Below are 12,535 nucleotides of genomic sequence, written 5' to 3' on the forward strand. Positions count from 1 at the left end.
AAAATCCTCAGTGAAAGCTAGCCTACTTCTGGTATCATTGCAAACTGATCCTAGATTATCAGAAGATGCTGCATTCTGTTAAGACAGCACACTTTGGAGCCAGCCTCGGGCAAAAGCTGACACTAATGTCACATCAACTTAGCAGAGCCTTCAAACACAGACAGCTCTTTGAGAGACCGAAGTTCAGCAAAATAATTCAGAATTTATAAACTTCATTGAAGTAAAACTTAAATCGCTAGAACCTTCTAGTTAAAATAAGATCTCATAGTCCTGGACTACATATTGAAATGCATTTTTTTAAATGGGTTCTATCCATTTAAAAGCAATCGTTAACATAGCTACATGCCATTGTCATGTAATAGGAATCCGCAAAGCATAAAACATTGTCCTTTCAACTTATTTTTGTAGTGATACCCAAGGACTTAGATATATATGCATAGCATACTATACTGGGTGGATGGAAGGATTCGTGGATGCATGGATGGATGGATGGATGGATGGATGGATGGATGGATGGTTGGATGGATGGATGGGTGGGTGGGTGGGTGTGGGTGGGTGGATGGGTGGGTGGATGAATGGGTATGTAGATTGGTAGGTGGGTGGGTGGGTGTACAGATGAACAGACAGACGGATGGATGGATGGATATTTGAAAGGATAAATGGGTGATACAGACAGACACACTAGAGTAGAAAGAGGCCAGAAAAAATAAGTAGAACTGTTGAGGCTAAGTGATTCCTCCTTTTCTACGTAGGATAGTGAGACAATCACAGAATAAATCAGGAAAGACAGAGGAGGTCTGCTGACATCACACACATTTGAAATGCCCTTCTTTAGTTTAAAATGAAATTGCTCAAAGACTGAATGTGACAGTTTGTGATTAGCTAAATCCTTCACAGTGATGTCATTTATATACTCAGTATTTTCCCAAAGTAAATAAAGTATTAATCCTTATTTATAATCCCCATATTTCAAGTGTTTCTGTTAAGACAAATTGATAACTGTTTTTAAAACTAAAATATATAATGAATCCTAATTCTGAGACAAATTGATTGATTGTAAATGTCTAAATGAGGTGTAAAGCTTTCAAGTCGCAGAAGCAGGCTAATATTATCATTAAGAACACAGAACACCACCAGACTGCCTCAATGCAAGTGAAATCTCTTTTCCTAGCTGTGTACTCATGGGCAAATTGTCTAGCTCATCTATGTCTTAGTTTCCTCATCTCTCAATATGGTAACAACTGAATCTACCCCCTACAGCTGCTGTGAGGACTTACTGAACTATATGCATTTATGCATGTATGTACATATAAATGTGTATGTGTATACTCAAAATGGTGCTTACACATAATAAGCACTATTGAAATACTAGCTAGTATCATTGTACTTCAGAAAATTGGAACAGTAGAAGAGTCTGTAACATGAAAAATAAAATACCCAGAGACAGAGTTAAAACTGAAGATCAGGGGAGCAAAGCCCCCAGAACTTCTTTGCTTAAATGTTACCTCAGAGCTGAAAGGCCGGTTATTGGTTCCTTTGACCTAAGAAAGAAAGGCACCTGCCGCTAGTTAGAGAGGATGCAAGGGTGACACCGGCTTCCCAGTTCCAGGGGCCTGGTTGAAATCAGAAATTGGGAACCCATCTTTAATGAGGGTTCTCAATGACTTTGGGTCTCATCTAACAACCAAGATATATAATTAAGAAATGTCAACTTAGGTTTATACTCAAGAAGACAGACTAGGATGCTGTAGATATTGGGGAGCTGATGAGACACGTTATAACAGATCTATGAATCCAAGTCAGATACACAGCACCTCTAAGAAAGTTCCCAGCACACCAGGAACCCAGAAACAGCTCCTCCTGTAGTCTGCTAGATGAGTCACAAGAACTAGGAACTGGTTTATTGTTGTTGTTGCTTGTTTGTTTGTTTTTGGCTTTTAAAGTTTGTGGGAGAGGATGGGAAATTTCCATCTTTATTAACCATCATAGTTATAGTTTTAGAAAGCATTGGTCAGGACAGTTTTTAAATAGAGGGTTGCTAGTTAGAAATAATAATTCTGTATGTACTTAGAGATGATTTTATTCTAAATATCTTTGGTAGGAATTTGGAATCTGTAATTAAGTACAGTAAACAGCCTTGAGAGAAGAGAAATGTGTGTGTTCAAATGAGCACAAGTACACATGTACATCTAGGATGCATATGTTTGTGTACTTTCCCTTGACCTAGTAGGGTTTTGTGTTAATGACTTTCCAAACTCACAGGTAAATACCAGAGTGAGATGTTTTCTTTCAGTGAATATAAATTCTTTTTTAAACATTGTCGTCCACAAAATCTCAAGATTCCTTTGTCTTCCAGTAAAATTCTGGGATATAGTCCTCAAGTTAAGTGTTATCCAGAGAATAAAATGAGGGGCCCTTTTGTAAGGGCAGAAGAAAGTTTTGTTTTTTGGGTTTTGTTTTTGTTCATTTTTCAGGAAGCAGGGCTTCAACCCTTTCCCATCTGAAGTACATAATCAAGTTGCAACTTGAGAAACTAGGTCCAGCTCTAACCCTGACCCCCACAGGTGGATCCATACATCATATACGTGAGTCAGGGCTCCAGCTCTAACCCTGACCCCCACAGGTAGATCTATACATTATATACATGAGTCAGGGCTCCAGCTCTAACCGTGACCCCCACAGGTGGATCCATACATCATATATGTGAGTCAGGGCTCCAGCTCTAACCGTGACCCCCACAGGTGGATCCATACATCATATACGTGAGTCAGGGCTCCAGCTCTAACCCTGACCCCCACAGGTGGATCCATACATCATATACGTGAGTCAGGGTTCCAGCTCTAACCGTGACCCCCACAGGTGGATCCATACATCATATACGTGAGTCAGGGCTCCAGCTCTAACCCTGACCCCCACAGGTGGATCCATACATCATATACGTGAGTCAGGGCTCCAGCTCTAACCCTGACCCCCACAGGTGGATCCATACATCATATATGTGAGTCAGGGCTCCAGCTCTAACCGTGACCCCCACAGGTGGATCCATACATCATATATGTGAGTCAGGGCTCCAGCTCTAACCCTGACCCCCACAGGTGGATCCATACATCATATACGTGAGTCAGGGCTCCAGCTCTAACCGTGACCCCCACAGGTGGATCCATACATCATATATGTGAGTCAGGGCTCCAGCTCTAACCCTGACCCCCACAGGTGGATCCATACATCATATACGTGAGTCAGGGCCCCTCCTATCACCCCATTGCCCTCGGCCACTAGGATTGGCCATAACATGGCCAGACTTTTGCTGTCTCTTTCCCCTTTCCTTTAAAAAGGTTTAAAATTATGTCTATTTATTCTGAAGAAGGGCATACCCCATGGCTTGAAATGGTGGCTGGAGAATAACTTGACAGAGTTGGTTCTCACTTTCTACCATGACATTCCTGGGGATCAAACTCAGGTTTTTAGACTTGGCAATAATTGCCTTTACCCTGGAAGTCATCTCTCCAACACCCAGTCTCCATTTTCTTAGCCCGAAGTTTTCAATGACCTCTTCTCGCTCTGGAATATCCCCGTTCATTCTATAACAGTCTGAGCAAGACAGCAAATACCCTTATCCTTGTTAAATGGTCCCAAAGTTCCAAAGGAAAGACTAAGAAATTTTAAATCAGCTTAAACTGGCTGAATGGCCCTGACTTCTAAGCAAGGATTCATATGCCAAAAGTTTTTACAAAATTCTGTGTAAAGTCTAGAAATGTTCACACGGGGCTCTCTGTCTGGCCAACACCAAGAGGTTAAGTAATCAAAGACCAACCAGCCCTGCCATCTGTGAAAATATGATGGGCTATTTTCACAGCTGTAGATAACAATGATGGCAGTACAAAAATTTCAAAGAATTAAGAGTATGGCAGGTTGAGGGTTGGCAAAGATCCCTAATCATCTGACAATGGCGCACTTGGAAATGTGTGATGCTGATGTCATGGCAAGGCATGTTTAAAGATTTATGGAAAATTGCAAGACAAGAAGACATGAAAGTGTAAATGAAGCAATAAATACATAGCATCATTATTGTTCTCTAGTCAGAATTAGTTGACGGAGTCACAATTAAATGCTCTGTTTGTCTCTGTGAATAATATTTGTATTCTTCCAAAACAAAAAAATACAGGGCTAGAGGTAGAGGTACTTTGGCACCACAAAATGATCCTGAAATTTTAAAACTGTTTGCATGAACCATTCTTGTAGCCTGTTCTGCCTTGGAAAAAAACTGGCTGGCATTTCTGATGTTTACTTTTCTATGCTGAAGGCTCCCATCAACCTCAAACAGATGCAAATCACTTCAACCTGTCATAGTGTTATTTTGTTCATCCTAAAAAGTTTGGGAGAGTCTACCAAGCTTCCAAAATTTCTCTCAATTCAGTGAGAAGGAAAATTCGGAACACAGAGTTTAAATGTTCTGCCCAGATTTGTCACACACTCAAAGAACTGAGTGGAAGAGGGTAGCACCCGCTCTTACTGACATTGTGAACTCATTCATCACTAGCACGTTGAACTGACACCAGAAGACTTTTCAGAGCCTCGGGTCTCTTGAGGACATCATGATACAAATTAGCACGCATGCTAGGTCAATGTCAGTGTAAGCCATATGCCAGGTGGGACAATAGCATTGTGAAAGCGTGAGGAAAAATAACATCAGAACCCGTTTTCAGGTGAGAGGTGCAAACACCAGTAAAATCACTGGAATCTGGTGTTGCACTTTTGAAATGTCACATTTGCAGCTTTCAGGGATTCCAAAATCAGCTCCCTCAGGGAACAATATTAAGATTAGGCTTATTTATCATCACCACCATTAACATCATCACCATTATTAATCACAAATACAAATATCCAAACCACTTTGTCCATAAAATTTATTTAAACAACCTTGAGCCTGCAGGATTTTATAACACCCTTCTAGACTGTTAAAGACTATGTAAAAAATACTTTCTGCTGTCTAAGGAAAGAAAAACCTTCAGTATTTTCTTCTTTTATTTCCCTCTAGCCTTTTAAACCATTAACCAGTGGTTTCCTCGCTCACAGTGAGACCCACTGGAAATCAATCAGGTGGTTATCTGAAGAAGGAGAAAGTTCTTAAATCAAGCCGATACTGGAACAATGACAGGGTGAACACAAGGTCCTTGTCTCCTGGGCATTCCTAGGCACACACCATTCATTAAAAGAGAAAAGGAAAACTAGCTGAGGGCCTGCTACCACAGCATTCAAGGATGCTCAGCAAGTCCAGAAGGTAGCTAATTTTGCCTATATTCAGAAGAAAGGGATAGCACTCTATTATAGAAAGTGTGTTGGCAGTAGTAACTGTTAAAAAGCTGGAGAGTAATGATAGATAGTATTTGTTTAAAACTTACCCTATGGCAAGGGCTTTAGTGACTCATTTCTCTTAATCATCATAAGCAGGCTAAATGTCTTGTAAAATCTTTTCCTCACAAGGCACCTTGCTACTTTTTCCTTTTCTCGGTTCACATCAATTATGCCACAATCATCAGTATAGGTTCTGAGACAGGGGAGAGTCTGTTTCATTTTGCTTTGGGAACACAACAGGTGACCATGCAATGCTTTCTATTGATCTAAATTCTACCTCATCTCTTCTGCAGAAAATGTAAAACAGTGTAGACAAGAAGACTAATTAGCTGTTGGCTTTCATTTCTCAAACACCCTGCTTGGGTTTAGGAAGGAGACAGAGCTAAGGAAATATTCCCTGTTGTCTCGGGGGCTTCCCTTTAAGTGAGGGAGACAAGTATGAGCAGAGTTCACTCTAAAAACATGTCGAAGTCCTAGCAAACGAGATAGCACACAAGCCAGTCTAGAATGATGTTGCTAAAGTCAAGTTCACAGAATGGGCCGAAACCACGTGTCTTTGTCAGTGAGTCTTCCTGCACACAGCAGACGCCGTCTCCCGTGCTAACTAAATGTACTGAAGGTCGGACAGTCAATCAACCAACTTGACGAATTCAGTGCTTTCACCCGTCCTTGGGCATCATAGAAGAGGAGACAAAGGCCAAAACACGTCAGTGACTGTGCACAGTCAAGCAACTCTTGTGAGGTGGGGGAGATGGGACCAAAACTAGGTATGTAAACCCACGGCCTTGGGAGACAAATGAGTACGACTTTATTAGGAGACATACCTATGAGAAAGAAAAGAGCTCAGAGTCTGGTAGTTAGGGCAAACCATCAAACTGCAGTGTTATCTGATGCCAAGTGAAAAAGAGATAGGAAGGAACTCAGGCAGCAATGTCTGAGGCTTATTATATAAGGTGTTAAGGGCAGTGTAAACGCCACCAAGGAGTCTTTAAGACAAAATGACCGCTAAAACTGTTGGTGTTCCATAAATGGGAATCCCTACTCCACCCAGACACAGTTTAGGTGAGGGGTTAGCCTGGAACAATCCAAACTGTTCAAAGGAAAACATCACGGGGAGGGAGAGGACTACATAGCCATTCCCATCACATTAAAGGCAAAAGAAGGCAGTTTTTACAAAAGAGCCAAAGGCAAACTGACATGTCCACACATGTGGCTCTGTGTTAAAGAGTCAGCGTCACACAACAGGAGCACAGGTCTCTTGAATTGTGTGCTCTGTTCTTCAGTTTTCAAGCCACATCCTAATGCACAGAACAGATCTCATGACTCTCAGCTCAGCTGCCAGAGAAGTGAGGCTGCTCTGATGCTCTTAGAATTTGCACTTGGGATTCCTTGAAGTCAAAAGATCTCAAAACTGATACCAAGACATCTAAATCATCCTCCGCAATGCCATGTGTCCCCATGCCCACCAGAGCAAAAGAACTACAGCACATCCTTTTCAACAATTGAAGGCTGGATGTCTGGGCCTCCTCTCAATCACCCACTGTTCTCCCCACCCCATTTGACCTTCTGTGGAGAAGGTCAATGCTGTAAATAAGCTGCTAATAGTCTATGTCAGCCAATATTTCCCCAGTGTTTTTTATAGGATGCCAGACCTTCTCTAGACCATGACCTACAATGCTTAACTTGTTTGCAGTGGGTGGAAGATGGAAGCATGGTCTCCTGAAAATATCAACACTTCCTTCCTGAAGTTTAAAGAGCCTATCATCATTCTTTCATTCTGCCCCTTAGGCAAAAATCCCTCCCAACAAACAGGCACGATGAAAATCAGAAGTAACTATATCTAAGGAGTTAGCCTTTGCTAACTGAAAATACTCTATTTCCATAGCTCTATAAAACAAAATCATGAAAATGTGGCCTAGCAGAGCTTGAAGTCAGGAAGGACACCCACCCTTTTAGCTTCGGAGTTCTTGCCCCCTGAGGTTCTACCTTCATCAGTGAACCAGCTGGGGAGGTGGACAACCGATGACACTATGAGCTACTGCCATTAGAAAGACATTTGGACTTTGCCGCACCGGGTGCTGTTTTACCTGTCGGTGTGGTAGGTAGTAGGCTAGCAAGTCAGCCCCAGATTCACAAGAACTACCAGAAACCCAAAGCAGAAGCCCAGTTTAACTTAAGAAATACTTGTTTTGGTTTGGTGGGTTATTTTTTTTTTCCTTTCAAACCTCCACATTGCTTAAAGGTCACATGGTCAAGATGCCAGTGCCCATCCTGAGGAGGACAGTGATAATTAAATGAGAAAGCATACGGACGTGTATGAACTAAGCCTTAGTGCCTTACCAATGCTCAAGCGATGGCTACTGTTATTTCTCCTTAGTTCTCACAGCCTGTTTTCCTGCAGCCTGAAGCACATCACCACATCTAAGCTAGCCTCAGCCTGGAAATGATTTGGATACAAATAAGGTCACCTTGCCAAAATGGATGTACTCAACTGTAAAGCCGCAGCAGGTGTCAAACAAGATTATTGTGATGTCTATTGTTATTAGCCTTTGATGACCTTTGTCCTTAAAAGGACCATGGATGACTTTCCAAGGGAAAGTTCAAAAGCTTTGGAAGAAAGCAAATGCCCTCTATTACAAATTAATCTCTTCCCCAGCTGATACCTTGATACTCTGGTTAGCTCTTCCTTCAGAAGGGCCAGTTTCTTCCATCGACCCCAGTGAGCTGGAAGACTGGCATTTTTTTAATAATCTTACCTTCTTAGTGTCAATAGGAAATAATATTTACTCACTACTGTTTTCCTTCCAAAAATCCATCTAGTTGTATACTAGAAACAGTTTCAGCTGGTTTGTTTGACTTGGACAAGCTGCTGAAGTGAGAAGTTTTTGCTTGGCTGCATGTGAAACTGTTTCATAACCCTTCAAGGAGTGCGTTGAAGGTGGGTGCCAGCTCCAAGGACGGCTGCTCCTACCAGGCCTCTGCTTGCAGCCTGTTGTCAAGGGTAGCCACCGTAATTAAATTAAGACAATGAGCGAAGCAACAGATGCAACTGAGACCAAGTCCCTGAGTGCTTTTGTTCGTCACTGTCATTGTGTGCAACAAAGAAATCACATGTGAGAGCCTGGGAAGAGAGCCAAATGCAAACCAGACACACAGCTGGTTTTAAATGGGTTCGCAGAGCCTGAGTGCTTGGGAAGCATGCTACTTAGAGCAGTGGTGGCTGAGTCTCAGCCCATAGCCCTGCTGGATGCTGAGGCAGACCCAGAAGAAAACCAGCAGGGAACACTTCTACTCGACCTCACCCGCATCTCCCTTCTGCTTTCAGAGAAAAGAAAAAGAACCAGAAGACAAAGATCTGTAAGATGGTTGATGTAGCCCCATGTCTCCCTTCTAGCTGCTGTACAACCCTCATGCACTCAGAGTATAAAGTACCGCAAATGCCTGAATGCGGTCTTCGACAAATTTGTAACTTAGCTTGATTCAAGAGAGCATGGGATTTCTTTCATTGTTACCAGATCATTCTTGAATTGTTTTAGCGTGTGCATTTTAGACTCGCTGTCCTTTATTTCTAAGCTAGTGTGCATATTAAATAGGGAAAAAAGTATAATTCAAGTTAGTATACTCCCTTGCCTGTTAGTTAATTTGGTCAATAGTTTCATAGAATAGTGCTGTTGACATTTACAGCTACTTGAAGCATGTGGCAAGATGAAGCAAATGGATCCACACGTAGCTTCAGATGGTTTGGGGACTTCAATGATCTCACTCCTGCCACAGATGCCTTCCTTTCATTTGTCTAGAAAATAATTAGTAGACAAGGATCAAGGAGCAGAAGTTCACTGGTAGAGTAATGGCTAACGCTTTGCCTAGCCATGGAAGTATGTTAAATGAACTTCCCAAGAGCTATATGTTATAAAAAGGGAAAGTCTCAATATTTTAAACTGGCAATTCACAATCTTCTACTCAAGGCCTTACTTTCTTCTGGCCGCTTCTTTTACAATGGGCATGGACCTGTTATTTTAAACAGTATTTTTTTTACATGATGATGCCACCTTTGTTCTGTTCAGTCAGTACGATATTGACCATTAACTCACAATGAGCTAGTTCCCTTCCATATTTCGTGAAGGACTTGGTGGTAGAACTGGTCAGCATGTGTCAGAAAAATCACCGCACACTTAAGAGTCTTGGCTGATAGGTTTTGATCCCAAGAAATGCCAGTATTCATTAGTATTAAATCTTCTTTCCTATGTCTCTAAAGTCTGTTACCTCCTAACAGTATTGAGATTGAGTGGGGATTACCCTAAGCAGGAGAAAAGTTTGGCAGTTTCGGATGCTAGTGTGAGAATGACTGTTTGGGCTTGACAGAGCATGTCCCCAGTCGTGAGGGATAGTGTGACTTCTGAAGTGATGTCATGTACCTATAATTGCATCTTCCTACAGAACACCCTCCGACTACCTGTAACATCACAAAGCTAGACTCCCAGCTTTAACAATCATGAGGAGTTCGAATCTGCTATGTTAGAACTGCCCTTCTAAACAAAACTCGTAGTCCTTCATTCCTTCATCCTTTTTATTTGTTGAGGAAGCAATAACAGTAGCAAGTCAAAGAACTCGGGCCTTAGGGTTGTTGTTTTCCAATTACTGTGACATAACAAGAGTGGGAAGACAGATGGCTTGGTTTGGGAAGAGCCCACCATAAAATATGAAGATCCGAGCTCAGATCCCTTGGCACTCCTGTAGAGAGTGGGCCGTCAGGCACTAATGTTGAGGGAGAAGGGTGAAACAGGCAAATCCCTTGAGCTTGCCATTCAGTACTCTAGCCATGCTCAATTAAAAACTCTGTTTCATGAAATATATATATATATATATATATATATATAAGATGGTAGCTCTACAGGTGTGCCCACGTACACATCCGCCTGCACGCGAGTGTGTTCACGCACACACATACACTACACACACCTACATACAGGAGTACAAAGATCACATGCTAAAGAGAATCAATAATAACATATAATACTCATGTTATGGTTAGTATTACAATATTAATAACCATGCTGATTATTACACCTCCAGACAAGAGAAGGGCTTTCATGAATGCTAATTCCTCAATCTTGTAGACACTATCATTGTTCTATTTTATGGATGGAGAAACTATTATTTGAACATGTTCACGTGACTGGCAGATGGAAGAGGGTAGGATTTGAGCTCAGTTAAAGGTGTTGTTTTCTGCTTCAAAACTCTACCTCTCCCCATGGGGGAAATTAACAAAAACTAAAAGCAACACGTCTTTTTTAATAAAACAATAATGTAAAACAAGAGGTAATGAGGCAGCAGAGGTAACCCTGATGAGTGTTGGGGTTTTGTTACTTTTTTTTGGCTTTGTTTTGTTTTACTCACTGGGGGAAATGCACTTGCAGCCAGAAGGCTACTATTCTCAGGATCTCCTTCCTGTGACTGAACCTGGGACAGGGGCAGATGGAGAGAATGGCATCTCTGTGTGATTACAAAGCCATGGTACCTATGTCATGAAAGCTCATAGACATAAGTATTAAATAAAGTCCTGTCCATCTGCATGCGTCTCAAAGAATCCAAGACTCAAACCCTCTTTTAGCTTGACTGCTAAGATGTGAGATACAAAAGGATGAAATATAATATTGGAAATAGCTGGGCACAATACCCAGGAAAAAAATCAGATATAATCTCTTATAGCATAAGACAGTGTGCAGTTATATAAATAAAGAAATGATGAGTCCTTAAAGGCTTTGAAATACTACTCAGGCTGTTTTGGCCATTGAGCATTGCATCTGTGAATCCAATAATTTTTCAGGCACATAGTGACTAATAAGAACAAGGGAAGAATGAATTGTTTAAAGACATGAATGGATCCATAAACCACAACTTAATGGGGCCTTTTCTTCCTTGCTTGTAGGAAGTACATCTGAAGAACGCAAGTAGAGGAAGTGCGGGAAACAAGAACTACAGGATGTAGGAAGAGCCTACAAGAAGCAGAAACGATGAGTCACTGCATGACCCTTTGATCTACATTAACAACCTGCAAACATTGGAACACCTATCAAAAAAATTAACAATAAGATGAATAACATTTCAAAGATGGGCATTTCCCCCAATGAAATACACAAGTAAACATTACAACATGGTCTTTAGGAGTGTTTGTTAAAAAAAAAACAAAAACAAAAACTTTGCACCTTGCAAAAGTGGTTCTGGAGTGGGTAGATTGCTTTTGATCCTTTATCAATAACGTTCTATAGAGAAAAAGTATATATATAATTATATCTCCTAGTCCCTGCCTCTCAAGAGCCGAAAATGCATGGGTGTTGTATAGATCCACTTGCACTAAATTCCTCTCTGAATTTTGGCTGCTGAAGCCAGTCATTCAGCAACTGCGTATAAGTGGTTTATGAATTACTCTCTTACTTTTACTTTTCCCCACATAGCTCAAGCTGCTTGTTTTACAGAGTTCAATAATCCTGTCTATCTCCATTAGCCCTGCCCTTTCCTACCATGGGTATTTGTTGAATTTGGCCTCCTCAAAAGCAATAGCAAGTAAGTAGTCAACTAGCCCACCAAGTTTTTACCCACCCGATTCTGTCTGTGGCATTTGTACCAAATATAAGTTGATACATTTATTTTAGACATAAAGCTTTATTTTTCCACATCATGTTACAGGAAAAAAAAATAGAATGACAATAACCGCAACTTTGAGGCCAATCATTTTTAGGTGTGTGTTTGAAACACAGAACGTCTCTTTGACTCTCCATGCTTCTTTCAAATGATAAGTTAGTGTGTAACCTAAACAGCCATTTCTCTCTTTTTTATTTTTTCCATATAGAGCACTATGTAAATTTAGCATATCGATAATACAGGATATATCAAACAGTATGTAAACCTCTGTTGTTGTTGTTTTTCAGTACAATGGTGCTATTTTGTAGTTTGTTATATGAAAGAATCTGGTCAAAACGGTAAAAGCTGAAAGCAAAGCAAAAACAAAAGCCTGGAGCCTAAGATGACAAAATTAGGAAGGAAACTGAAAAAAAAAATCCATCCTCTTCGGAGATCAGAGGCCTCCCCAGCTACACCTTCCAAGAGGAGTTTAAGACACAAAGTCTGCTAAGACACACTTCCTTGGTGAGTCCAGAGAGGATACTATGGAGTGAGAAAA

General features: G+C 41.1%; 1 protein-coding gene across 5 annotated transcripts in view; it reads left to right on the forward strand.

The window, feature by feature from the left end:
* Igf1 (insulin like growth factor 1) overlaps positions 1-12,255 on the forward strand; it is a 67,493-nt gene extending 55,238 nt beyond the window's left edge. For all 5 annotated transcript variants that reach the window (XM_051206318.1, XM_051206319.1, XM_051206320.1 and 2 more), the window contains one exon: positions 11,285-12,255. In XM_051206318.1, the coding sequence (XP_051062275.1) occupies positions 11,285-11,310 (26 nt within the window). In that variant the 3' untranslated portion in view covers positions 11,311-12,255. The remainder of the gene's footprint in view (positions 1-11,284) is intronic.
* Positions 12,256-12,535: the final 280 nt, after the last annotated feature.

Source organism: Phodopus roborovskii, unplaced genomic scaffold, assembly GCF_943737965.1.
Source record: "Phodopus roborovskii unplaced genomic scaffold, PHOROB, whole genome shotgun sequence".
NCBI lineage: Eukaryota > Metazoa > Chordata > Mammalia > Rodentia > Cricetidae > Phodopus > Phodopus roborovskii.